At 55.5% G+C, this 25,838-nt stretch overlaps 4 protein-coding genes and 1 long non-coding RNA gene across 12 annotated transcripts; 1 reads left to right on the top strand and 4 right to left on the bottom strand.

The window, feature by feature from the left end:
- Window positions 1–670: 670 nt before the first annotated feature.
- On the bottom strand, window positions 671–4,560 carry GALE (UDP-galactose-4-epimerase). Its single transcript, XM_042015741.1, has 11 exons — window positions 4,465–4,560; window positions 3,469–3,595; window positions 3,282–3,397; window positions 2,947–3,060; window positions 2,642–2,818; window positions 2,443–2,556; window positions 2,294–2,360; window positions 2,124–2,209; window positions 1,936–2,013; window positions 1,689–1,803; window positions 671–1,611 (listed from the first exon to the last, which is right to left on the bottom strand). Exons 2-11 carry the CDS (start codon window positions 3,587–3,589, stop codon window positions 1,556–1,558), a joined length of 1,044 nt encoding a protein of 347 aa, XP_041871675.1. The 5' UTR covers window positions 3,590–3,595; window positions 4,465–4,560; the 3' UTR covers window positions 671–1,555.
- Window positions 4,561–5,042: 482 nt separating this feature from the next.
- On the bottom strand, window positions 5,043–9,188 carry HMGCL (3-hydroxy-3-methylglutaryl-CoA lyase). 4 transcript variants are annotated; one of them, XM_042015744.1, is made up of 9 exons: window positions 9,121–9,188; window positions 8,656–8,745; window positions 8,356–8,463; window positions 7,906–8,001; window positions 7,219–7,367; window positions 6,833–6,896; window positions 6,381–6,569; window positions 5,989–6,114; window positions 5,043–5,672 (listed from the first exon to the last, which is right to left on the bottom strand). In XM_042015744.1, the coding sequence occupies exons 1-9, from the start codon at window positions 9,169–9,171 to the stop codon at window positions 5,571–5,573; spliced, it is 975 nt and encodes a 324-aa protein (XP_041871678.1). In that variant the 5' UTR covers window positions 9,172–9,188; the 3' UTR covers window positions 5,043–5,570. The 4 variants fall into 4 exon arrangements, with proteins under 4 accessions (XP_041871678.1, XP_041871676.1, XP_041871679.1 ...); XM_042015742.1 differs by lacking the exon at window positions 9,121–9,188 and adding an exon at window positions 8,862–9,053; XM_042015745.1 differs by lacking the exons at window positions 8,356–8,463; window positions 8,656–8,745; window positions 9,121–9,188 and adding an exon at window positions 8,203–8,347.
- Window positions 9,189–9,930: 742 nt separating this feature from the next.
- FUCA1 (alpha-L-fucosidase 1) lies at window positions 9,931–14,362 on the bottom strand. Its single transcript, XM_042015722.1, has 8 exons — window positions 14,004–14,362; window positions 13,377–13,511; window positions 13,041–13,178; window positions 12,287–12,392; window positions 11,727–11,927; window positions 11,388–11,578; window positions 10,773–10,872; window positions 9,931–10,162 (listed from the first exon to the last, which is right to left on the bottom strand). Exons 1-8 carry the CDS (start codon window positions 14,345–14,347, stop codon window positions 10,022–10,024), a joined length of 1,356 nt encoding a protein of 451 aa, XP_041871656.1. The 5' UTR covers window positions 14,348–14,362; the 3' UTR covers window positions 9,931–10,021.
- A 22-nt stretch (window positions 14,363–14,384) lies between these two features.
- On the top strand, window positions 14,385–20,539 carry LOC121658629. The gene is made up of 2 exons (XR_006014011.1): window positions 14,385–14,707; window positions 18,609–20,539. It is a non-coding gene; the product is annotated as an uncharacterized LOC121658629 (long non-coding RNA).
- Window positions 15,511–23,004, bottom strand: CNR2 (cannabinoid receptor 2). Of its 5 annotated transcripts, none has more exons than XM_042015738.1 (5): window positions 22,266–23,004; window positions 22,098–22,181; window positions 21,557–21,696; window positions 17,157–17,383; window positions 15,511–16,863 (listed from the first exon to the last, which is right to left on the bottom strand). In XM_042015738.1, exon 5 carries the CDS (start codon window positions 16,795–16,797, stop codon window positions 15,748–15,750), a length of 1,050 nt encoding a protein of 349 aa, XP_041871672.1. In that variant the 5' UTR covers window positions 16,798–16,863; window positions 17,157–17,383; window positions 21,557–21,696; window positions 22,098–22,181; window positions 22,266–23,004; the 3' UTR covers window positions 15,511–15,747. The 5 variants fall into 5 exon arrangements, with proteins under 5 accessions (XP_041871672.1, XP_041871670.1, XP_041871671.1 ...); XM_042015736.1 differs by having other exon boundaries at window positions 22,098–22,160; XM_042015737.1 differs by having other exon boundaries at window positions 21,557–22,181.
- Window positions 23,005–25,838: the final 2,834 nt, after the last annotated feature.

Below are 25,838 nucleotides of genomic sequence, written 5' to 3'. Positions count from 1 at the left end.
GGCTCTGCCCCTGCCCTGGGCTCTGCCCCTGCCCTGGGCTCTGCCCCTGCCCTGGGCTCTGCCCTGCTGGCTCTTCTATGCTGTGTTTTAATGCTGCTGTGCCCCGGCCCCCCATGCTCGGCTGGGGGGGCACGAGAGGGTGGCAGGGGTGGGACTGCAGCTCCTTGGGATCACCAGGGGCTGGCAGGGGTGGGATTGCAGCTCCCTGGGGGCTCCAAGGGCTGGTGATGGACAGACTGACCTGTTTGACTGTGAACTGGAACCGTGTGCGATGGGGGGGCCCGGGACCATCCCTGGGGGCCCCGCTGGGCCCCTCTGCAGAGCATTCCTGCTCACTCCCTGCCCGAGCAGTGCCGGGACCCCGGGAGGGAGAACGGCTTCTCTCCATTCCTCAATACAGCTTTGGGTTTTTTTCTTTCAGTTTTTTTTTGGTTTTGTTTTTCTTCTCTCGTCTTCCTTGTACATGTTTGGGGTTTTTGTGTGTGTGTGCGTGCGTTCCACAGAGAATCAAGGTGAAATAAATCCTCAACCTATCCCAGAGCTGAGCTGGCGTCATCCCTGGCCAGGCAGGATGAGAGATTTGGGGGGGAGTGGGGTTGGCACGAGGCCCCAGGGTGCCGTTTTTAGGGGCAGCAGCTCTGGCTGAGGAGAAGCAGAACAAAGCTGCCACTTAGAAAGTAGGAAAGTTTATTTAAAAACAAATCAAAAGCTCAATTCATAATTTAGGAGCATAAGTTATTCATCCAGCTGACAGCACACGGGGCCGCCTGCGTCATCCCTGCCCTGTGGAGCCCTGGGAGCTGCCAGGAATAAATAGGAGCAGTGTGGGACAGGGGGGCAGAGCCGGCTCCTGGGCAGCCTTTGGCAACGGGGTTTGGGAAGTGGCTGCCACAGGAGGCCAAACCAGGCACCGAAAGGGGGCTGTGGGCAGCCAGGCCAGGCTGGCACAGCCCTGGGCAGGGGCTTCTCTGGCTCAGCAGGAGAGGTGGGAAATGAGATTTGGTCCTCAAAACCACGTTGAGGGTCAGGGAAAAGGGGGGGTGGAGGAAGCCCTTGGCCCCGGAGCCCAGGGCTGGGGAAATGAGCCACGGTGGCCTTGGAACGTGAGTGGTCCCTGTGAGAGGTTCCTGGTGCCCTCTCTGTGCCAGGTGGGGCAGGAGGGAACCGGGGTTCTGCTGCAGTTTGGGCTCAGCAGGACTCAGAGGTCCCAGTGCTGGATGCAGCCACTGCCCAGGGCACAGGGAGGGCCCAGCAGCACCTGCTCCCAGCCAGGGCTGGCACCAGCCCCTGGGTATTCCCACGGCGGGTTCCATGCCCAGGGTGCCAAACCAGGCCCTGGCTCTGTTCTCCATTGTGGTTCTGCTCTGTGAGATGCAAGGACCTGGGGAGATGAGGATGAGGAGAGGAGAGGCCAAGGATGCTCCAGCCTTCCTGCCCCGTGCCAGAGGCAGGAGGGGGAGCTGGAACTGCTCTCCCAGGATGGTGACAGCTCTCTGGGAAGGTGGCAGGGCTGGCTCAGAGCAGCCCCCGGGCCCGGCCAGCCCTCGGCCACGGCTCAGTTCTTGCTGAAGCCCGTGGGGTTCTGCAGCTGCCACCGCCACAGGTCCTCACCTGGAACAGGCAGAGGGGAGGTGAGGGAGGACAGGGGCCCGGCAGTGCCCAGCATGCCAGGGAGGGGATGCCCTTACACATCTTGTCCAGACCAAAGGCAGCTTTCCAGCCCAGCTCCCGCTCGGCCAGCGCGGGGTCAGCGTAGCAGGAGGCCACGTCTCCCTCCCGCCGGGCTGTGATCCGGTACTTGATCTGCAGGGAGAGCAGCACCGTGGACTCCAGGGGCTCCCAGAGGGGCTGAGGGAACGGTGCCAGGGCCGCTGTGGGGGCATCAGGGTGTCTGTGGGAGCAGCTGTGCCCGGGACCCTGCAGGTCTGCCCTTACCTCCCTCCCCGAGGCTTTCTCCATGGCCCGGACCATCTGCAGCACGGAGTAGCCGGTGCCTGTGCCCAAGTTGTAGACCTGGGAGGAGGATAAGGGACATGCATCAAGGGGAGAAGGGCCAGGCCCCCCTTCAGCCCCCATCAGGAGCCCCACACCCCCCAGGGCTGGCAGCAGCCCAAGGTTGGTACCTTGCAGCCACAGTTCTCCTTGAGCTTCTTCAGAGCAGCGATGTGGCCCTTGGCCAGATCCACGACGTGGATGTAATCCCTGACTCCTGGGGGATGCAGAGGGTGAGGGCAGAGCCCGGGGTGCAGCCAGGGATTTGGGAATCTGAAATTGCGCCCGTCCCGTGACGCACCCGTTCCATCGTCCGTCTTGTAGTCGTTCCCAAAGACGCTCAGGAATTCCCGGCGTCCCACAGCCACCTGCGCAGAGGGACAGGCCCATGGGAGCCCTGCCACCCTGGGCCCCCTCCCTGTGAACCCCCAAGGGCTGTGGGGGTGGTACCTGTGCCACGTAGGGCATGAGGTTATTGGGGATCCCCTGAGGATCTTCTCCGATCATCCCCGACTCGTGGGCGCCGATGGGGTTGAAGTAGCGCAGGAGGACGGCGTTCCAGTCCTGGGGACACACGGACGGGGCCACCCGGTCACCCCCGTGGGTGGGGAACAGACCTGGGCTGCAGCCCCTTGGGGTGGCTCCTCACCTTCTCTGCTTTGCAGAGATCCCGGATCATCTCCTCGATGAAGAACTTGGATTTGCCGTAGGGGTTGGTGCAGCCCCCGACCGGGTGCTTCTCGTCCAGGGGGAGGTACTTGGGGTCCCCGTAGACGGTGGCGGAGCTGCTGAACACGATGTTCCTCACGCCGTGGGCCTTCATGGTCTGGGAGAGGGGAAGGGCCAGCACGGATCCCGCTCAGTGCCTGTGCCAGCCCTCCACAGGCGCCGGCAGGTCCCGGGACAGGGAGGAGCCCCAGGGAGCAGCGCAGGATCGCTGCTGGCTCCTCTCACCTCCAGCAGCCGGATGGTCCCGGTGAGGTTCACTCTGTAATATTCCAGAGGCTTCTGCACAGACTCCCCCACGGCCTTCAGCCCCGCAAAGTGCATCACGGCCGAGAAACGGTGCTGCAGGGGGAAACGGGCTGGGCACCAGTGCCACGGCAGCAGGGGAGGGGAGCTCCAGGCAGGAACCAGCCAGAACTCCCCCAGGAGCTCCGTTCAGCCAGCCCAGGGGGCTCCATGGCCCACAGGAACGTGGGGCACAGCGTTTCCTCCCTGCTCCCGTGGCTCCCACCCCTAGCACGGAGCCCAGGAGGCACCCAGGGCACTGCAGCTCCTGCTCTCACCTTCCTGAAGAGCTCCTGCAGCGCGGCCTCGTCCGTGATATCGAGCTCCTGGAAGAGCACGGGCTGGTGCACGATGTCCTGCACGCGCCGGAGGCTCTCGGGGAGCTCCTCTGATCCTGGGGGATGGAGGGGAGTGAGGAATTGCTGGAGTCGGGCACAGCCCGAGCCAGGATGGGGCTCCCCGTACCTCGGATGGCGTTGTGGAAGTTGTCGATGACCACGGGGACGTACCCCGCCTGCAGCAGCTCCAGCACGCAGTGGCTGCCGATGTAGCCGGCGCCGCCCGTCACCAGGATCTTCTCTGCCATGGCTCCCTGCGGGGGAAAAGCCCCAGATCCTTCAGCTGCGGGGTGGGCACAGCTCGGACGCTGTCACGTCAGCACGGCCTCCAGGTACTTCCAGGAGGGACCAGGTGTGGCCAGCCTGGTCACACCTCCCGGACACGGGGGTGCCACATCCCGGACACAAGGCCAGGTTCTTCCTGTTAAACCCAGCCGAGCTCCTGGGCTCACCCATTTCCCTCAGGCTTTACCCAAAAGGCAGGAGTTCTCATTATTAATTAATTAATTGATTAATTGGGGCGGTCTCAACAGGGGTATCAGCTGTGCCCTTCACCCATTCCGTGTTTCTCCCCCAGCTCCTAAACACGGTCCCAGCCTCCCTCCCCAGTGCTGGCCCCACTCCACGCCTCCTCCCCAGGAAGGTGGACTTTGGGGCCCTGCAAAGCGCAGCCACGTCTGTGGGACCCGGCGGCTCCGTCCCGGGCAGGACCCGCGGTGTTCCCAGGGGATGTGGAGCCAGAGCCGGGAGATTTCCCCCCAGGAGCTGCGGCTCGGGCTGGAACCCAACCTGAGCCCCCCAGCCGGGCCCGCCCCGGGGCTGCGGGAGGGAACAGCACCTGGGCCAGGTGGGAGAGGGCGGGGAAGGCAAAACAACGCGGATTTGAGCAGGGAAGCGGGGCCAGGGCCGGGAGGGACCGGAGGAGCCGGGGCTGGAATCATCCCAGGGGCCCAGGGATACCCCAGAGTCTGGATTCATCCCAGGGCCTGGAATCACCCCAGGGACCCAGGGAGACCCCAGACCCCGGGGGTTTGGGTTCTCCCTACCAAAGGAAGCAGGGCAGGGCAGCACGTCCGTCCCCCTGCCCGCTCCCCGGTCCTTCCCGGTCCCCCCGGTCTCTCACCCTCCGCTGCCGCCGCTCCCGCTCAGCCCCGCGCGGGGCGCGGCTCCTTTAAGGCCGGGCCTTGGCCCCGCCCCCCCAGCTCCCCGCGCGCGGCTCCTCCATGGAAACGTGTCACGGCTACGGGGCGGCGGCGCGGACAAAACACCGCGGAGGGACGGCGGCCACTGGTGCGCGCGGTGCCGCAGCGCCCCCTGGCGGCGGGAGGAGGCCGCTGCCCCGAACCCCGCTCGCGTTTTTGCCCGATTCCGCCTCATTTCTGCGGCGCTCATTAGCGAAGGGTTGGGAATTGTTTCAGTTTATCGAAGCGATGTGGAGAGGCGGTGCACGCGGCCTCACGCTCGCCCCGCCCCCTGAAAGGACGAGGCTCCTCCGCTCGTCTCCAGTCTCACAAAGAAACTGTTCAATAAATTGTTTTAAATAGAGGAGTTCCCAAGGACCTGATCACCGAGAGGAGCAGAGGTGTTTCTGCTTTCTGGGGGTGGAAGGAATTCCTTACCCCCCCCAGCCCGCCATGATGCAGCATTCCCACACAGAAGAGGCCCTTGGAACCAAACCAGCAGCAAAAGCTCCTTAGCTGGTTCAGCTGAATCAAATTTTTAATAGTTTAGATTATTAAATAACGTGTTTATTACTGCTGGCATTTAGAGGTATCTTACAACAGATACACAGTCCAGTAGCACAGTCCCTGAAGGCTGAGATGGCCCAAGGCTGGCACCTGGAGCACGGGGGGAGCCTCTGGACTCAGCCTTCGCCTTTGCAGAGGGGGGAGAAGGGAGGAAGGGCAAAGCCTGACCTGGAGAAGTGCTCTAACTGCAAAATCTGTGCCTTGTCCTTTGCTCTGCAGGCAGGAGCTGGTGGGTGCTGGTCTGGTCAGAGCTTTTCTCAGCCCCTCCATGTCCTCCCTTCTTTAAGGCAAATGGTGACATCCTCAAGGTCCAATATAATACAATAAAATAGAATATTCTTTCATTTCTTCACAATTCTGGTGCATTTTGAGTTTCCTCTCAAACGCTGAGCCGGGAAGGAGCTCGGGAGATCAGAGAGGAATCCCAGCCAGTGCTGGATCCTCAGTTTTTTCTTGATCCAAGGAGAAATTCCGCTCAGTGTCACAGTCTGCAGGATGCCTGAGACACCTTGGAATTGGTTCTTCTGTTCAGAGCATTGCAAATGAAGGTGCCTGTGTCCATCAGCTTCTGGAGATCCACTCCCTGCATGGGAAAGGCACAGGACACACCTTGAGGGACATCTCCCACCATCCCAGGTTGCTCCAAACCCCGTCCAAGCCAGTCTTGGACACTGCCAGGGATGGGCAACCTGTGCCAGGGCCTCCCCTCTGTCACAGGGAATATTTTTTCCCTAATTTCCCACCTAACCCTGCCCTCTGTCAGTGGGAAGCCATTCCCCTTGTCCTGGCACTGCAGGCCCAGTGAGCCTCCCTGGCTGCCCCCAGCACGCCCAGGCTCCCTGGGCCAAATCCTGCCCTGTGCTGAGGCCTGAGCAGAGCCCAGGGCAGCTGCCACTCACCGTGTGGATGCCCAGCCCGTTGAGCATGTACACCAAATCCTCTGTGGCCACGTTGCCAGAGGCTCCCTGGGCATAGGGACACCCACCAAGGCCAGCCACGGAAGCATCGACCACGCTCACCCCCATCTGCAAAGAAACCCCCAGTCAGGGGCTGCTCTGGAAGAACAAAATCTGCAATTCCCGAGCAAGCACAAAAAACCCCAAGGGAAGGTGTTTTATTTGTGTGGTTGCCCCATCCCTGGAAGTGTCCCAGGCCAGGTTGGACACGGCCTGGAGCAGCCTGGGACAGTGGGAGGTGTCCCTGCCCACAGCAGGGGGTGGAACAGGATGGGCTTTAAGGTCCTTCCAACCCACCCATCCCATGAGTCTGTGATCCAGAGCAGGAATCCCACCTGGAGGGCTACCAGGATGTTGGCCAGAGCCTGTCCATAGGTGTCGTGGCAGTGGACAGCCAGAGCCCCCACGGGCACCTCCTTCATGACCACTGTCAGCATGTCCTTCATGCTGCCGGGGGTGCCCACGCCGATGGTGTCCCCCAGGGAGATCTCGTAGCACCCCATGGAGTACATCTTCTTGGAGACCTGTGCAACAGCCAGCACGTGCACTCAGCTCCTTCCCTCCCTGGAGCTGCAGTCCTGCTGTGCCATGATTCCCTGGACACTCTTCTCTGGGATTTAAAACCTCCCCGAATTGCCCTGCCCATTTCAGCTGGATTCAGTCTCTGAGAACCTGGAACCTCCCCTTTGGTTAAATGGTCTGACACATCCCCCAGTGCCCACTTCACATCCCCAAAAATGAGTCAAAGGCCTCCCAGGAATTCTGGCTGTATTTATGACTGACTCACCTCTGCAACTTTAGCTGCAGAAATCTTCCCTTCGTAGGGACATCCGAGGACACAGGAAACATATCTGTGGTTAAAAAGAATCCCACACTTTTAGTCAGGAAGGGGCAGTGGGATTCTACTGGACAAACCAGTCAGTACTTGTACATTTTCCATGTCTATAGGATGGGAGAATTAATTTTATGTTCCAGAAGTCCAGAGGACAAAGGCTACAGGATTTCAACAATTTCTTCTTCCATGGGTGTGAAAAGTTTTCCAAGGGCTGGTGGGTTTGTGATCTGTGCATTTCCATGTGGGATGTTTGCCAAGAAAATCTGATCCAAAGCGATCCTGGATCATTCCTGAATGAATGATTACATGGTGGGTGAATTCCAGCAGGAACTCCTTACCCCCTGACAGGAATGCTGGCTTCCCTGGCTGCCTTCATGACCTCGTCAAACCTCTCCAGGCTCTCCTCTATGGAGCAGTTGATGTTTTTCTTGGTGAACAGCTCGGATGCTGCCCCAAAGATCGACACCTCTTTGGCCCCTGCTGCCACCTGCAAATAAAAAAATCCCAAAGTGGAATCACAGGACCACTGAGGGTGCAAAAGACCCCTGAGATCAGCGGTCCAACCCTTAACCAGCTCTGCTGTTACGTCAAAGCCAGGTGATTTTTCTTATGAGGGAAATGACAAACAGCCACCACTTCATGACTTCACTGCCGAGCGTTAATTCGAGGGTTTCGATGGCACCTCTTGGTAGAGATGTCTCAAACCAGCCCCATAAACACTTCCCTTTACAGAGCCCCTTCTGTTCCTAAAGAAACCTGCCTTGCTTACTTACACTTGAAGATCCTGGAGCCCTTCTCCAACCTCAGTGACTCTATGATCTACAATCTCTGACGACAGCTCTCTCATTTTATAAAAGCGTTTTTCCCCCAAATAACCCAATCCTTCCCTCAGTTCATTCTGCAGCAAAACCACCAGGACACATCCAAGTTTGCCTTGAAAAGGGTGAAGTCACAGGTGCAGCACAAAGGATCAGGTGGCATTGAAAACAGCACCATGTGGATTTTCAGGTTCTCCCAGCCCTTACCGCTGCCTGGAATCCCTTCAGGTTTGGAGTCAGCACAGGGTAGCTGATCCCAGGTAATTTATTAATGCCCTGCATGACCTCGGTGTGATCAGCCATCTGCAAAGCAAACCAGGAAAGCTCTGTGAGGGTCAGTCAGTCTGCCAGTCACAAAATCATCATTAAAATTCCTTCTTATAACGGGCACAGAAATATTTAGGGATCAGAGCCTCTAAAAGCAAAGAGAATTGCACCCTGTGAGGGGTCAGGAGTCACCCAGCCAGGCCAATGTGCACAACCAGCTGTTTGTGTGTGACCTGCCTGTCCCTGTGCTCTTTCCAGGGTCCAAAGGGAAGCTCTGGGATATCACAGCTCCTCTGCTGGCTCTTGCCCAGTAACAGCGAATCTGGAGCAAGCAGCATCACTGGATTGTTGTACTTTTAGAACCACTTCAAGTCCTCTCCGCACACCGACCTGAGGAACCCACTTGGGGGACACGAAGCTGGTGGCCTCTATGACCGGCAGCCCCGTCTCTGACAGCATGTTGATTAAATTGATCTTCACTGGTGTGGGTACAACATTCTGAAAAGAAGAAGAATGACCTAAAGTTATTAATTTCACATTACAGTTTTCACTGAGAAAATTTTTTTTTTTCAATATCAAAAAGCTTCTAAAGAACAAAAGAAGCCGCGTTGGTGGGCACAGTGGGACATTCGGGGGATTTGGTTGGACAACCTCCCCCGGGAGGTGCTGGGAGCCCGAACCCGCCGGTACCTTCTCGTTCTGGAGCCCGTCTCGGGGTCCCACCTCCACCACCTTCACTCGCTTCGGGTACCCCGCGCTCGCCGCCGCCGCGGAGCTCACCTGGCACAGAGAGAAGAGTCAGCCGAGCTCCGCTCGGCTCTGTGCCAGCACCCCCCGCTCCCTCTGCTCCCCGATCCGACCCCTGCCCGCTCCCTCCCCCCGTTCCGCTCCCTCACGGGCCGCAGCGATCCCGCCCAGCGCGGCAGCAGCCGCCGCGCCGCCGCCATCTTCGCCCGCTCACGTGACCGCACCGCCCCGACACGTGACTCGCAGGGGGCGTGGCCGCGGGGGTCACATGGGCACCGCTCCGCACGTGGCACCGGCACCGCCGCCTCCGGTTCCGTGCCCTCTCTTCCCGTTCCGTGCCCTCTCCTCCGGTTCCGTGCCCTCTCCTCCGGTTCCGTGCCCTCGCCGCCGTCCGGAGCCAGCCCGTACCTGTCCCCAGGCGCCGTCCCGCGGCGCGCAGCCCGTGTCGCACCGCGGCATGTTTCCGTCTGCCCGCCCGCCCGCCCGCCGCGCACTTATACCGCGGCTTTCCCGCTGGCCGGCGCGCTGGGTAAACACGGCGCTGTTTGTTTTGGGACGGGCCCCCGCTCCGCGCCAGAGGTTACCGGCGTGATGGGGCTGCGAGGCGAAGAGGCCGTCGTTCTGTTGTCACTTTTTGTCCCCCTTTTTTTTTTGTTTGTAACGGCGTCATCCCCGGAGCCGGGCGGTGCTCCTGCGAGCGGGTCCCTGGCGCACGGTTCTCTGAAACAGCCCCCGCAGCACCAGCTCCGCACGTGGCCCAGCCCCGGGGCTCTGCTCGTGCTCAGCTCCCAGTGTTCTGGCAGGTTGTGCTCAGACAGGAATAAGACAAAGCCTGTCTGCAAGGTTGTGGGGCCTTCGCAGCAACCTGCGTGCTCCTGTGAGCAGTTTCATCCCTCAGACACGCGTTGTTGAACCCTTTGTAAGGAGTTCAGCATCCACGCAGGAAACCTGCTCTCACTGGAGCTGAAAGTTCATTAGCTCAGAAGTGCAACTCACAATGGTGCAGTCTCTTAAAAATTCACCAAGAACAAAACCTTTTCTTGTAGCTGTCTGCAGCAGAATATTAACTGAAGTTTGTTGATGGATTTGTGTCACATTTTTTACAGATGATTTCTTCCAGATCTCTTCCAGCAAGCTTCCATTGGATTTATTCATCATGGAAGTAGCTGACCAACACCAACGTAACACAAGGCAACAGAGATTGGAGGAGAGATTCTCTTGAGTGAAAAATAATGTATTCAACGTGAAAAATAAAAACCCTCAATCAAAAAGAAAGGCAGGGGGAGGGGCTGTGTCCCCCCCACAGGCATCACTTCACACCCTCGAGCTTCACCGCCCAGCCGGACTGAGGAGGGAGAGGAGACGGGAGCATGTAGGGCAGGGTTATGAGCATCCCTTTCCCTGGGGATTTTTGCCACTTCAGAGTGCCAGCATACCCCAACAGTGTCACCTGCAGAGGAAAGGAGGCGACACTCAGCTGGAGCTCACCAGGTCCTCTCTGCACACCCCAGCACTGCCCACAGGCCAGGGCAGCCCTGCAGGTCCCCAGCCGTGGCTCACGTGGCACAAAGGGCGACACACGGGGTGTTCTGAGGCCACACCAGGCTCTGGTTTGTTGTTTTGGGGGGTGTTTGTTGCTGATGCTTTGCCCCTGTTTGTTCAGAGCAAAGGACACTCGAACATTTGCGTCACGGTGACATCTGCCACGAGCAGGGCAGTGCACCTGAGCTGAATCTGGGCTGCAGGAACAGCCACTCCTGCTCTGGGGATATTTGGTTCCCTGCCCTGCGACAGCAGGATCAAAAGACTCCAGGAGAAGAGTCTCTGCCTGTTCCCTGGCAGTCATGAGCCTGTCCTGGCAACTCCAGCCCTGTGTTCCACGTCAAGTGGGCCAAAGCCTGGGGAGCAGCCTGGGATGCTGCAAGGATCTGCAGGGAGCCCACAGCACACAACTTTCCCGCTCCCCCCAGCTCCTAAATGCAGTCAGGCTGGTCCTTCCCAGCCCACAAACACCCCCAAATGGACTCTCAGTGTGTGCTGTCTTTTTTAAAGTCCCTTACCCGTGTGCCTGGGGATGGAATGGGCGAGGACAGATGCAGGTCACTGTCCCGAGGCCAGAGCAGGAAGATGGCAAAGACCACTGGTCCCTTGGAGGTGTACCTGAGGGAGCAGGAGTTCAGCAGGGTGAAGGGCACCAGACACCAACCTGACCTTTCCAGCCAGCACGAGAACTCTGCCTGGCCTTCTGTCAGTCCACAGGGGTCACCTCCTTGCCACTCATTCCAAAATCTGTCCCTTTGGACCCACGATCAGCCCGTCAGCGCTGGCTGATGAAACCCATACAAAGTCCAGGTGTGCAAATGTCACTGTCAACCTGGCCTGGCCTCAGGCAGGGTGGATACACGGCCTCATCCTGATCCCTGCTCTACATTTCTGGGCTGACCACACTGGAGGAAATAAAAACAACTCAGTTTTGTAGGCATTTCTGGCCAGGACCACTACTTAAACAGTGGTGACAGCGTGGACACTTTTTAAAGGATGGGTTGGCTTTTTTTCATACTCAACTAAAATGGATGAAATCCTAATTGTAACACTTCAGGGTCAGAGTGTACCAAATTTAAGAAAAGATAAGAAATAAACATCAGCTCAGCTGCTCTGAGCAGCAGAGTCCTTACCAGACCGTGTCTGTGGTGTTCTCCATCTGCACCCTCCAAGGCTGGGATTCATAAATTGCCTCCCCATTGGTGTCCAGCCACCTCCCAAGGGCCAGGAGTCTCTCTTGGAAGATGGGGGCAATCACCCCTTCTTTTGTAGGTCCCACATTGAGGAGGTAGTTGCCACCCAAACTCACAGTCTGCACCAGCTCCTGCGGCAGATAAAGCAAGATAACAAACTGCATTATCTTCAGCTCTGACAACACAGAAACTGAGGAGTTTTATCCTTCACCAGCTGCTCCAGAAGCCTCCTATTCCCAGTAATCCTCCCCCAGGTTATTTTGATTTCAGCTTTCTTACCTCAATCATACTCATTTCATCCATCACCTCAGCGAGGCTCATGTTGCTGCGATAGCCCCAGGAGAGCTTGTCCAGGGAGGAGCACATCTCCCACTTGTGATCTGGCAGGGTGCCTGGCCTGTACTTGTCAGCACAGTTGTAGAAACCCCCGTGACGGCAGGAGCAGCCCCAACCCCAGCGATCGTTGACAACCACGGTGTCCTGAGAGAAGAAAAACAGCTCAGGGCACAGAACCTTTTGTTCTTGGGCTGTCCAGCTGGCAGTCACCCCCCCTAAGGAAGCACCTAAAGATTCCCTGTGTAATGGAAACCCTTCTGAGAAGGCTGAATCCCTCTGTGGGATTCAGGTAGGAGCTGAGGCAACAAAGCTCCTGGCCTGAGCTGCCCACGAGTGTCCTGCAAAGGACAGTGCAGCTGTCACAGGACAAGGTTCTTTTTTTGTCAGAGAATATAAAACACGTTTAGCAAATGTCAAGGAGGCTTCTGGTTTGATCACACACCCCACAGCTTCCTGACCTTCCACACCCACCCAAGGCCACGAGGGACAGCAGGCACCGGTACCTTGACAGGGCTGTCGTTATAGAGCCAGGCAAGGAAAGAGGTGGAATTCCAGTAGGAATCTGGAGCTTCCCAGTCTCCATCTGACCAAATCAGATCTGGTTTGTATCTAAGAGAGACGAATGTTGTTTCAAAATGGCTTGTTTGCTCCTGCCACACTGTGTTTCTTGGGTGTGGGATCCTTTCACTTCCCCTTCCCACTGCCTGACATCACCAGGAGGTTTTTGCTTCATTTTCTGCTTCACACAAAGCTCCAAGTGAGGTCCTTGCAGCAGCAAAGAACAAGGTGTCGATCCACAGCTCAAGAGAGAGTGAAGCTCTTCAAAAAAACCCAGAATTTAGCACCTCAAAGACAATTATGAGGCATTCTTGAGCTGGGAGAACAACCCCCAAGCCCAAGCCTTGTATTTTTGTCAGCAAGGGGAAGCAAGGCAAGGATGCAAATTCACAGTGAAATCACTCTTCTGTTCTACTAAATACTGAGCAGTTTGCTCCACTTCCAGAACCTTGCACAAAGGCAGGATTAAAGGCAATTGCTTTTGCAGGAAAAATTTGTCCCTGCCTTATTCTAGAGATCAGACCTTCCACAGGGCAAAAGTGGACCCCTTTTCTAAGTACCACAAATCATTACTGGTTAGCAAAGAGAATCTGCCTCGGCAAAAATTAGCATTTCTCTTCTTTGCACCCACTTTGCATCTTTCCCTACAGAACTGAAACCAGGAAATGCTGGTGATTCTGAACTGGCTGTGCCTCTTACTTCAAGACAAGGTCATAAAGTTCTGGCATCGTCTTCTTTAAAACGAAGCTCTGGGTCTTGAAGCCACTTTGTTTGTCAGCGAGGTAGAGAGGGTTAAACCACTCCATCAGGGAGTGATACAGCCCATAACGGAGGTTGCTGAAGGACAAAACACAGAGGGAAGAAATAGGCTTCAGTGGGGATTAAGAAGCAGTGGAAATTAAATTACTGGCATTATTATTTTTCATTATTTGCAAGCACTCAATTTTTCACATTGAACTCGGGGTTTTCTGTTGTTTGTCAAGCACAGCCAGGAGGATTCACTGCTCTGACAGAAGAGCCCTGGCAGGGCCCTACCTCTCCCTGAGGGCTTCTCCCAGCTCTCCCACCAGGTCTCGGTGGGGCCCTGTATCCACAGAATTCCAGTTCCAGGACACCGGTGACCCCCAGTTGGTGAAGCCCTCGTGGTGCTTGGTGGTCAGGACCACATACCTGAAGGGGAAAAAAGGACTTGGTTGGGATGACAAAAGAACAACTGAGATATTTCCCAGCCTCACTGCAAACCCAGTCACTAAAACAGCAAGGCACTGGATAACCATGCTGTGAAGAGCCCTCTGTCACTATCCTTAAAATTTAGAAGAAAATATAAGAATAATAGAGGATTTTAGTGGATTTTAATGCTGGAAAAGAATGAACAATCAATACTTCGGTAGGAGCAAGACTGTCATCTCCTCAGCACCCTGGGCATGACCCCTCAGGGAGCCCCAATCCCTCAGGCATCCCCAGACTTGCCCCTTCCATCCCCTCAGAGACCCCTGCATCCTCTTGGGAATAGCCCCATATCCTTTCCAGGCCTTTCCATCCCCTCAGGAACCCCTGGCCATGGCACCCATTCCCTCAGGGACCCCCACAACTCTCCCATCCCCTCAGGGACCCCCCCCCATGCCCTCAGGGACCCCAACTCCGGCCATCCCCGGCGCTGACCTGGCCCCAGCCCGCTGGAAGAGCTGTGCCCACTGGCGGGGCTGGAAGTCGTGGGCTGTGAACTGAGGTGCGAAGTCTGCGTACGTGGTGCCGGGCGGGAAGCGGCGGCGCACGAAGCGCTCGTAGGCGGCATCGTGCTGGCCCTGCCAGTGCCACCAGAACCACTCGGAGCCCCAGGCCGGCACGGAGAACACCCCCCAGTGCACGAACACCCCCACCTTGGCCCGGTCGAACCAGGCCGGCAGCGGCCGCGCGTCCAGGCTGGCCCAGTCCGGGCGGTACCGCGGCGCGGCCAGCCCCGGGCCCAGCGCGGCCGCCGCGCAGAGCAGCGCCAGCGCCGCCATCGCGGGGCCCTCAGCGCGCCGCCATCGCCCCGTGACGTCACGGCCGCCGCCGCTCCCCAGGGGCCGCGGGTTCGAGGCTGCGGCCCGACCGCTGCCCTGGGGAAGGGACGGAGGGTCATCGGCTCCAGCCCCAACGACCCCACCCTGGGCATCCCTGGCAGCGCTGTCCGAACGCTCCTGCAGCTCCTGGAGCCGTGTCCGTTCCCTGGGGAGCCTGGGCAGTGCCCAGCAGCCTCTGGGGGAAGAGCCTTTCCCTGAAATCCATCCCAGCCCTCCCCTGGCGCACCCCTTGGATCCTGCCCGTGGTCACAGAGATTGGAGCTGCCCCTTCACTGCCCTCGGGAGCAGCTGCACACATTGGTAAGTGTCCCCTCAGTCTCCCTTTCTCCAGACCCTCCCGTGCAGCCAAGACAGGCCCGGGACAGGGCTCCCGAACCTTCCTGGAGGGCTGGGTGCATCCTCTGGGACACAGGGCAGAGTGCAAGGACCTCGTGGCCATGTCCCAGCCGGGATCATCCCTGCTGGAGGCGTTTTGGGAGCTGGCAGGAGCCCAGCTGCTCCAGGTCACTGGTGAAGGGCCCTGTCCCACTTCACTGTCCATTCAGCTAAAAGTGCCGCTTCTGTGTAATTTGCAATTTTGTAGTTTGCAAAAAAAGTTCCTCATGCTCGAAGTATCTGCCCCACTTTGGGCTTAAACTTGTCACCTGGAGGACTTTGTACACCAGGAAAGAAAAGGAAGAAAAACCTGGAAAATGGCTTAAATGTTTAATCACATGACATCCAACAAACACCTGCCTGGTTAGGTCAGCTCTCCTGAAACCTCCTGGAAGAAATGTGCTGTCTGCAAGGTCCTTGTCTGCCCCAGCTCTGGCCAAGTCCTTAAACCATAGTGGGAATGTTCCACTGAGGTCGTTAAAGCCCTCCCAGACCATCGAGTCCACCGTGTGCCTGATCCCCACCCTGTCCCCAGCCCAGAGCACTGAGTGCCACATCCAGGCATTCCTTGGACACCTCCAGGGATGGGCACTCCAAACCTCCCTGGGCAGCCCCTGCCAAAGCCTGGCCACCCTTTCCATGGGGAAATTCCTGCTGATGTCCAACCTGAGCCTCCCCTGGTGGGAGATTCTAGAATCACAGAATCATGGATTATCCTGAGTTGGAAGGGACCCACAAGGATCATCCAGTCCAACTCCTGTCCCTGCAGAGGACACCCCAACAATCCCAGGCTGTGCCTGAGAGCAAAGTCTGTGCACTTTATGTCCCAGCATCGAAGGGTGACATCAGCAGGAGCTGTCTCCACAGCACAGCTGATCCCTAAGCTCCCATCAGAAGAGAAAAGAAAAAAGTGATCCAGGCTGTTCCTTCCAGCCTGAGGGCACAGATTTTCCACAGGTGCCTCCCTACACTACGTGCGTGTCCTCGCAGACGGTCTCTATCACGGAGGACTTGTGGGTGCTCTCTGCTTCTGGGCTCTCCTCAGAGGCCTTCAGCTGCCTTCTGAAGTGGGAGAACACCCTCCTCAGGGAGGAGAACAGCTCCTTGCTCCGCAGGGCGTAAATAATGGGGTTCACCATGGAGTTGAGCAGGCAGAGGGTGCTGCAGAAGGCGAACACCTTGCGCAGGTGGTCGCTCAGCCTGGCGAAGATGCTGTAGATCATGAGCACGAGGACGGGGGACCAGCAGAGCGTGAGGACTGCCAGCACCATGACGAGGGTCTTGGCCAGCATCACGTCCATCCTCATCCGGGTGTTTTGCTTCCCCACCTGCGCCTGGTGCTTCTCCATGTAGGCCACGTGCTGGCGAGCCCTCCAGAGCACGTGGGCGTAGGCGTAGATGATGCAGCCCAGCAGGACCACGGTGAAGCAGATCCAGCCCGACAGGTAATTGTCATCCACAAAGGGGAACAGCTCGGAGCAGGCGGAATCCAGCACGCAGCAGTTCCAGCCCAGCAGGGGCAGGTAAGCGATGGTGGCACAGGTCACCCAGAGCACTGCCAGCGCTGTCCAGGCTCTTTTCCTGGTCATCAGGAGCTTGTATTCCGAGGGCCGGCTGATGGAGATGTAGCGGTCCAGGGCTGTGAGCAGCAGGCTGCTGAGGGAGGCGGAGAAGGACGTGTTCACCCCTCCCAGCTGCAGCAGGAACACTTCCTTGGAGAAACCAGCTTTGTTAAACACGTGGAAGTTAACGAAACTGCAGACAAAGATGATGCTGGCCAGGATGTCAGCCAGGGCCAGGCTGCCGATGAAGAGGTAGGAAGGCTTTTTCCTGAGCCCAGGGGAAGAGAAAATCAGGTAGAGCACCAAGGAGTTCTCAAAAACACACATTGTCCCAAAGAGGCCACAGAGGATGCCAATGCTTATCTTCTGTGCCTGCGTGCTGAGCACCATGAAGCACTCCATGGTGTTCCCGCTGCACTTGGAGGCGTTTTCAGGTATCCTACAAGTATCCATGGTGGTTACCTGGAGCTAGGAGCTCACAGAGAGCCTTCTGCTTCCTTCTGCACTTCTTCGGATGCTCTGAAAAAGGGGGAGGTGAAGAGGACTTAACAAGGAATAAATTCAACCCAGACACTTCCCTGCCTTTAGAGAGAAGCAAGCAAAATGAGATCAGCCCACAGAGACCTGCTTTCAGGTCCACAAACCAAATGCTGGAGCCAACTTCCACGCTTTGTCCTGCTGGTTGTTTGGCTGAGACCCATTTACCACAGCCCAGGGGCACCCTGGCTGTACCAGATCTCCCAGGCTGGTTCCTCACCACAAGAGGGAAGCAGCAACGCCGAGAATTGTACAAATCCTGGCCCAGCTCTTACCCCTCCTCCAGGATTCACTGCTCAGCGCCAGCAGCGCTGGAAGGGACTGCTCATGGTGACACTGTGCCGTGGGCAGAGACAGGCCCTGCAGAACAGCCTGTCCCACTGAAGCTGCCCCGGGAGATGGCTTGGATGGAGAAGGATGAGGGATATTGCACTGCCAGGGACTCGGTGCAGCTCATCTGGGAACACAAAGTGCACTCTGAAGGATTTACTCCTCACCAAAGCTGTTGGAACACATAAAATAACAAGACTGGTTTCATTTTTAAGCTTGCCCATTGCAGCTTTACAAGGCTCATTGCAGTTGTGTTTCCCCCTCCATCTTCCCTGTGCCACGGTCAGAGTGATTCAAAGTTATGTTTAACATCGATATTAGAGTGCAGGTTGGACATACCAATGGGGGCATGCAGGACTGAGACCACCTGAGCCTAAGAACCCCTGTCCATACCCAGGATTAGGTTAATTTTATCAATAGTTTCAGCATCAGCAGAGGTGTGATGGAGGGAAATGCCTGATTTTCCCCAGGGTGTGTGCTGAACTGCTCAATGCATTCTGTGTCAGCAAGAATTGGCTTTTTCTCTACACTTCTGCAGCTCAATGCATGTAACCCCCTTCATCTTCAGAACTGGTCCTTCAGGTGTTACTTTCTCCCATTCTTTCTGTGGGTTACACTGGTCTTTAAACCAAGTTGTGCTGCCTTGGATCTCAGGGAACAAGGTCATCCTGGACTGGGTTAGAGAAGAGGTGAAGAGGCAGCTGTGGGATACACTAAACTGCCTGAATTTCAGCAAAATGTGGTGTCCAAGCCCATGGAACAGGACCCCCCTTCCCAAAAGCTTCCAGGATCCCTCATCCAGGCAATGGGATCATGACTTGCTTCTGCTGGAGGAGAGCACTGAGCTGTTCCCTTTCCCACAGAACAAACAAGTCACTGTCTCTCCCTCCCCTCGGCTCTCTTGTGAAAGAGGAAATGTCCAAAACATACGAGCCATGGCCAGGATGTGTGACAGCCACGGCTTCCTGGGGAGCAGAGCAGGGGCTGGGCTGCTGGGCTGTGGGTTCCAGCCACCTGTGATCCTCCCTCTGTGGTTTCCTCTGCCTGCTGTGTGAAATTCAGCCAAGGCAACTTGGCTGCTTGTAGAGGTGACAACAGCCAGCACTGCCCACCAAACCTCTGGCTGCAACATCTTAGCAGTGGCACGTTTTACACCCAGCCTGGGGACTTCCTTCCCCACTGATCTCCCCCGACACTCATCACTGTTCCTGTGTTCCAGGAGTTGCAAAATACCCCCAATGAGTTGAGATGCTGCCCAGGAGGTGACAGAGAAGGGCCCCAGACACACATTTCACTCCTGCTGCCTGTCAGGGCTGGGACATCGGTGGCTGCAGGGAGTTCAGTGCACGTTATAGGCAGAGCAGGGCAATCCTGATTGGGATTTCTTGGCATTGCAGGCTGGAGGAGTCCTGGATTTGGGGCTGACGTGGCTGAGTGTTGCAGCAAGCTGCTCTGCTCTTACATCAGGCTCTGGCATGGGGTAACAGCACAGGACTGGGATGTTGCCCTTGGATCTCAGCGCTCTCGTTTCCTGCAGCCCTTCACAGGAACACCACACAGGCAGCAGGAATTACCAACTGCTGTTATTAAACCTGACAACATCCCTCCCTCCGGAGAGAGATGGATTTAGCAGACAGATGGACTTTTCATATAGCAGGGCTCACCAGGGACCACTGGAGCAGCAACTGCCTCGAGTACCCAAACCTCCCCAGCCAAACCCGAGCATCCAAACCAAGACATGTCTTCATTAAGCAGCCTCCAGCATCACCTTGGCATCCATTACCTGCAGCCAGCATTCCCAGGACCATCATAAATCCTCAAACCTGCAGGTGTGTGATATCCAACTAACATCCTTAGGAGCCTGGAAACCACTGAACACCAGGCAAGGGAGCGAAGGCAGCAAAATGCCATCCCTGACGTTATGTTGCTTGGGGAGAGAACCTGCTTAAAATGGTAAAATAATTCCTGCACTGCCTGTCCTGGCCCAGCTCTTGCCAGTAAGTTGAAAAAACTCAGATAAGCCTCAGGTTCAAAACCCTGTGCTGGGCTCACAGCAATCAGCCAGCCTTGACCGTCCCTTCCCACCTCTGTTCTGTCTCAGGCTGAATGGCAAGGACAGATTTCTTTACTCCTTCCTTCTCCTGTGTCCATGGGGGAAGCACATGGCTTTGCTCCAGCACAAGGTCTCTTCTGCATGAGCATGAAAACACAGGCAGTGCCAAGAGCTCCTCTCCTTGCCCTGCCTGTCCCCCATTTTTTTGGTTTTTTGGCCACAAAGCTGCTTTTTCCTGCCCTGGGGACATTTTCCTCTTGTCAGATGGGCCCCTGGATTTGTTCATCCATGCCCCCTGCCTCAGCTCCTGGGAAAAGTGCCAGCCCCCATCTGCTTCCTGGGGGAGAGCTGACCTGCAGCATCCTCCATGGGGCAAGTCCCACTTCCAGAGTGGAAATTGCCTTTCCAGGAGCAGCATCTCCACCTCCCTGGGGATTCCAGCCCCAGGCATGGCTGTTCATCTCCCCACAACCAGCCTGGCAAGCCCAGGGAGTCCTGGCCCCACGGGCTGACAGCTCAGCTCAACAAGAAAGAGCCAAGTGGCTTCTGGCACTCTTTGAGATCCAGGAGCTGTGGGACCAAGGGACTGGTTCCCTGGAAGAGCAGCAGCTGAGCTGAGATTCCCTGGGCTTCAGATTAACTCTCTGATCACAGCACAACATCTCCTGCCAGCAGGAAGGCCCAGGGTAGGGAATATTTTGCCAAAATAACGTGTCCTTGCAATAGAGAACCCCCCCAGCAACAAGAGCAGAGCCCCAGGAAACAACACAGTGAATGAACGAGGAGTGAGTTATTAGGGACAGAATCCAGGTAAGATATTTGGGAATGCAACATATTCCTGAAACAGCCTCAATGACTGCAAAGTCTGCCCAGAGCAGCAGAGAAACCTCTCCTCCCATTAGCGAGCCCACTCACTCCAGCCTAATAACTCCAACTGGCTTCGGGGGAAATTAAATTTACAAATGAAAAAGTCCTTTTCCTTCTCAGTGCCTCGCTGCGATTGATTCCAGCTGTCGGGCTCGCAGTGCCTCGCACGCAGCAGCACCATTCCTGCTTCCACTTGGGATGGGTTCTGCATTCACAGAGCCATCACAGCATCCTGCTGATTAAAAAGTTACATACCAGTTCCTTAGATAATGTAAAATTAAATTTTCCTACTGCAATCAGCCAGTGCATTGTGCCTGCAGCACTCTGAAAGTGCTGGTCTTGAATATTTCATGTTCAGAATATCGGAGAGTTTTGAGCTTTACAATATAAGAAAATGTCTCAAATGATCACCTACTATGAACATGTGTGGTGATTTATGCAAAAATTGTCACTAATCCTTGCAAATTTCACTTGCTGAAAAAGCAAAGTATCTTTTGCTTTACAAACATTTTAGTTTATATGTGATTTCTTGTTCGAGTTGCAGAAGTTTTTCCATTATTTTGGAATTAGCTGTTCACCCTGGTTTGTCCTTCTGACCACATTAAATAACACAGAGTGGAATTCCCTCCCTGATGTAAGACCTGTCCACCTCAAATGTCACACTGAAGATTATTTGATTCTTTACTATCAGAGTCCAGCTTTGCCCATGTGTGACTGCCTGAGGGGACAGTGTTTGACACCCAGGACGGGGTGGGTGCAGAGCGGCTGCAAGTGCCAGTCTGGGTACAAAGCAGGGCAAAACAGCTGCTCTCACTCCACCAAAACCATCAAAACACTCAACTCAGCATCACATCCCCACAAGACATTTGGAAATACCTCTGACACAGAGAATCAGGGAATGCTTTGGGTTGGAGGGGACCTTAAAGCCCATCCAGTTTCATCCTTCCATTATCCCAGGTTGCTCCAAGCCCTGTCCAGCCTGGCCTTGGGCACTGCCAGGGATCCAGGGGCAGCCACAGCTGCTCTGGGCACCCTGTGCCAGGGCCTCCCCGTCCTCACAGGGAATTTCTTGTAACTCATTCCCCCTTGTTCTGTCACTCCAGCTCCTGATGAACTGATCCAACACTAACAATTCCCAAAATCAGCTGTAAAGAGTTAACCCACAGCCTGCTATGAAACACTTACCTTTCACCTTCTTCCTAAGAAAGAATTCATCCTAAAAGCCAGTGTCCCACCCTCTGTTACACATTGCCTTGCAGTTTATCCCGAATAGCTGATAGTTAATCCCAGGAATCTCCCCATGCAGCAGAGTCTCCCCAGCTTCCTTGTGTGAGCACCGAGGGCTCTCAGGGACGATGTGTTCCAGTGTGAAAAAAGGACCCTGGGCTGCAGGATGCTGTGGGTCAGCAAACACAAACCACTCACCTCCCCGCTGATGCTCCGGGGCTTCCCATCCCTCCGGCTCTCAGGGCAGTTCGTGCAGCTGCGGATGGCGCCTGCTTCCCTCTCCTCTCATGGCACTTCTGGTTTCATCTGGGTTTGTTGAACCATTCTGGTTTATTCCCCTGGGTTGGAAATCCACAGTGTGAATCCTTCCTGTGCTTCCTTGCTCTCTGTCACATTCTTTTGGAGAATGTGTGTCGGGTTTTGTTTCCTTCCTCACTTGTCCTCTGGGTGTTGTGTTCTGCTGCCTGCTCGTGCCACATCTACAACCACCCAAACCCTCCAGCTCGCTGAAATAATCCTCCCAGTCCCTCTCATGTCTCCATGTACCTGCACTGTTTGAGGCAAGAGACGTTCAGATTCTCCTCCAGATTTCTCTGGGGACATGGAAAAAGATGGGGAGGAAAAAAGCTAGGAGGCAGATGTGGGAAGATCTGGATGTACCTGGCTGTGCGCAGGTCTAAGGGCAAGCTCAGAAATCTGCTGTCTGTGCCTACAGCTCCATGAGCAGCACAAACCTCACCTGTGCCCTTGAATTCCTCTGTACACGGTCAGCTAATGCCAGGGGAGCAGGGTGATTTTCTCTCTGCAAGTGGAAGGGAAATGGCTTAAGGTTACACAAGTAACCTTCAGTGACACAATCCCCGTGGTCAGGAAGGACCCCGCTTAGAGGCTGTGGTCGCTGCTGTACCTGTTCTCATCCATTCCTCCTCCAGTAGCCACTTCCCCCCTCGGCCGGGCAGCAGCTGTCCGGGGCTGGGTTGTACTGGTGCTGCTGAAAGGCCGGGTGACACCAGGGACAGTATCACCGTGTCAGTGGGGAGACGCGAGTTCGCTCCAAATCCCAAAGGAATTGGCCACATTATGCTTGGATATAGATCATACAAGCTGTAGGGGGGAGCCTTGGAAGCAAAGGAAAGACGTGATCCTTAGCCCTTGGATGCACCTTAGGATCCCTAAGGATGCACCTTACCCCACTCTGCCTCCCACAGAGCCACCCCACAGCCCCATCCCAGCACCAGTAACCCGATTCTCCGGCTGGGAACTCAACTTTCCCTCCTGCTGGGATTCCAGTTGCCTCATTCGGTGGAATCACGAGCGGTTACTCGCCGTGCTCTCCAAATCCTGCTCTGCCTCCTTCCTCAGGGCTTTCCCCGCAGCCGCCGGAGCTCGGCGATGCTCGGGTGCCCTCTCCAGGGAGATCCGCGGCACTCGCGGGGACAGCGGCGGGGGAAGCTGGAGAAAGAGGCAGAACTGGGAACTCAGCGCTTCCTTCTGCCCCCCCGGCCGGGAAAAGGGGGTTCCCTAATTCTTCCATTCGGGAAATGAGAAATTTTCCTTTGCAGGAAGAGGTACGAGAGTGTAAAGAGCAGGTGAGGAGCAGAAAGATACTTTATATTGGTCCCGAGTTCCAAAAGCAGCACCCAGCCCCAAATTATTCCCTGCTCTGACACAGCTTCACATCCAGCAGCACCCTGTGAAATATGGACCCAAGTTTCCTCTGTCTGCAGGGAGAATTGTTGTGTCACAGGAATGGGTGTTATAGGAAAGAAATATTATTTCTTCCTTTATTGCAGCATAGTTAGAAGCTTTTAATTTTACTCTGATTTATAGCAAAAAATTGTCCTGCCAGCCTAAAGGAAAACCACTACAGCTGATTCCTGTAATGTAAAGGTTTTTTGTTCAGCTTGGATTTTCCCCCCTGGCATCAGCTGCAGTCCATCCAGTTGGGAAATAACGCTGCTTTGGGAACACCCCCATACCCAGGGCCAAAGAAATGCTGTGCAGGCACACGTGCGGAAAGGGATTGTGAGCCTGGTGTTGCTCAGCGGTGGTGTCTGTGTCTCCAGAGGAGAGTGAAGAGCCCTGGGGCTGTGTTGGGACACAGAGCATGTGATGGGACACTCAGACACCCTGCAGCAAGGCTGTCTGTGCTCTGTGGGAGGACAGGGACTTACTTCTCTTTCTCTGACTGTTGTGTTTGCTGGGGCTGAATTTGAAAACTGGGTGGTGCAGACGGAGCTGAGGGTGGGGGCACTGCTCACCTTGATAAGGTGTGACTCAGAGAGCCACGGTGAGTGACTCTGCTGCACTCCTAGAGAAAATGCTCAGAAAAGAACCCCACATTTACTGCCGTGTCTAGCACAGCGCCTGTGAGCAAACAGGGCTTGTCCAAGCGGTTCTCCTGTGCCCTGACCTGCTGCAGAAACACCTCTGCTGCTCTTGTGGAGGGAGGAGGGTTCCGGTGGAAATGTTTTCCCTGTTGATAGGATGTGAACCAGGCATATGGATTTAAATGGGCTGAAGGTTCCTGCAGGGTTCTGTGACTCAGTTTGAACGGGGAGCTGTTGAGGCAGAAAACAGGGCGTGACTCGGGAGTCGTGCCTGGATGTGTTTGTTTTCCAGAGCAGGGCTTCAGCACAAGCCCTTTAAACCCCCCCAGGTCCTCGGGCTCAGGGTTTGGATAACTGATCTTTTGGTGTCCGGGCTGGTTTCACTCCTGGTGCTGTTTTCTGGGTGCTGTGCACACCTGCACACACAAATGCAGTGGTGGATATGATCTCACGCTCACGAGCACTCCTTGGCTCCAGCAGTGCAGGGGAGGGAACTCGTGTTCTGGAGCTGAGGTAACTCAGGTACTGGTGGACACCAGCTTAAATCATGTCTACAGCTATATCAATATACTTATAAGGAGATTTAAGCAATTAAAGTGCGTAGTTTTATTGCATTGTTTGGGTTCTTGAGCCTCTTCTCTACCCTGCAGAGGCTCAAATGTCTACTTAGTTCCTGTAGCTCACTGCTGTGAATTTCTTGAGCTTTATTTGATGAACACGGATCCTCTGCCAGGCAGAATAAAGGATATTCTAAACATTACCGTAAACTCAGTGCTTTCATGCAGATTTTAAAGAAAACAAAAGCTTACACGTTTCTCTCATGAGGAAACTTAGATTAACAATCTGGTTAATGTTTGGCTCGGGTGGAAACGTCCAACGAGTTTCAAGTGTGTCATGGGGCTCTTGGAGCCACAAAAAGTAAACATCTTGGGTTTACTGAAAGTCACCCGGTGCCGGAACTCGTCACTGCGAAATAAAACTGGGGCAATGGTTCACTATTGATTTAACAAATGAGTCATCCGTGCTGCTGACTTCCTGCAGCATCCACGGTGAGCTGCTCCACTGAAACACTCCAGCAGGAGTACGTGTGTGGTGAGATCCATCTCAGCCACAGCTGGAAGCATCTTAATTTGGGGCTAATGAAGCTCTGGAGGCTTTGTCTTCACTGGGACTTGCTGGTTGTGGCAGTGCCAGCACAGATGGAGCTGCTTCCCTGGGCTCGATTAACATTTGCTGTGAGAGGGAGTGGAGGTGCTGAGTGAAATATAAGGGTGGCTGGGGAAAACCTTGAGTAGCTGTCACCCTGGCAGCAGAAGCGTGGTGGGGAGCTGAGGAGGATTTGGGTAATGCAGCTCCCTGGGAACATGAGGAAAGTTGGGATTTACTGCAGTCATCTTTGGACTACCTGGAGGAAGTGGAATAAGCCAGACAGAGCAGACACTTGCACAATAGAAAAGCCCTGTCCATGCTGTGTACAGGTTATGAGAGGGTGTGGTGGAGCTGAGGTCACCGAGTCTGTGGCACCGTGTGGCACAGCAGGGTTGGGTTTGGAAGCACTGTCCTGTTCCAGCAGCGTTTGGGCTCTGCCTCTGGAACTGGGTCTGTAGCACCTAGAGGGCTGCAGGACATGAAGGGTGGGTGCAACACAATCCTGGAGGCAGCTAAAATATCCCAGTGTGCCCACGAGTAACTGAGGTCGATGTAGTGTCTGTCACAGGCTTAGGAGCTATAAATCTTACGCTGAGACCTTTGAAAACAAAGAGGGTTTAAAAATCATGATTTGAAGGAGTGAAGTAGCTCCTCTTGAAGGAATCTCGGATGGTGGTGATAAAGGATTGAGACAGAACCTCAGGATTCAGTCAGTGCCGTGTCTTCAGCACATGGTGGGAACTCGAGTGCTTCTGTCTCTGTTGGGGTTACCACGCCTCTGGGAACATCTCCTTTTCTTACCCTGCAGGAGAGGAAAGCAGCCCAGGGCTTTAACAGCTGAAGGGCGAAACACTGAGAACTTTGCAAGCTGGACTTTGCTGTGTATTTGTCCTTTTGATTTAAAAAATACCCGTCGTGTTCCTGCTCGGCCTCCAAATGACTCATCTTGTTTCAGTGGAACAGTTCCTGCACAAATACAGGACTGGCTTATCACTGACGTT

This window comes from Corvus kubaryi, unplaced genomic scaffold, assembly GCF_017639235.1.
Source record: "Corvus kubaryi isolate FWS band 111438036 unplaced genomic scaffold, C.kubaryi_AGA036_p1.0 split3-37304, whole genome shotgun sequence".
Taxonomy (NCBI): domain Eukaryota; kingdom Metazoa; phylum Chordata; class Aves; order Passeriformes; family Corvidae; genus Corvus; species Corvus kubaryi.
This window is presented reverse-complemented; position numbering and strand designations above follow the sequence as displayed.

Bases quoted from the DNA above. Each gene is read 5' to 3' on its own strand.
- GALE (XM_042015741.1), bottom strand. From the start codon at position 3,589: ATGGCAGAGAAGATCCTGGTGACGGGCGGCGCCGGCTACATCGGCAGC. The intron at 3,061-3,281 runs GTGAGAGCAGGA...TTCCCCCTGCAG, and splicing joins TGCAGGAGCTCTTCAGGAAG to CACCGTTTCTCGGCCGTGAT. The intron at 1,804-1,935 runs GTAAGGGCAGAC...CTCTCCCTGCAG, and splicing joins AGAAAGCCTCGGGGAGGGAG to ATCAAGTACCGGATCACAGC.
- HMGCL (XM_042015744.1), bottom strand. From the start codon at position 9,171: ATGCCGCGGTGCGACACGGGCTGCGCGCCGCGGGACGGCGCCTGGGGA. The intron at 7,368-7,905 runs GTAAGGGCTGGG...TTTTATTTGCAG, and splicing joins TGAAGGGATTCCAGGCAGCG to GTGGCAGCAGGGGCCAAAGA. The intron at 6,570-6,832 runs GTGAGTCAGTCA...GCTGTTGCACAG, and splicing joins CTGCAGCTAAAGTTGCAGAG to GTCTCCAAGAAGATGTACTC.
- FUCA1 (XM_042015722.1), bottom strand. From the start codon at position 14,347: ATGGCGGCGCTGGCGCTGCTCTGCGCGGCGGCCGCGCTGGGCCCGGGG. The intron at 11,579-11,726 runs GTAAGAAAGCTG...TATCTGCCGCAG, and splicing joins ATGAAATGAGTATGATTGAG to GAGCTGGTGCAGACTGTGAG. The intron at 10,163-10,772 runs GTAAGGGACTTT...TTTCCTCTGCAG, and splicing joins TTCCATCCCCAGGCACACGG to GTGACACTGTTGGGGTATGC.
- CNR2 (XM_042015737.1), bottom strand. From the start codon at position 16,797: ATGGATACTTGTAGGATACCTGAAAACGCCTCCAAGTGCAGCGGGAAC.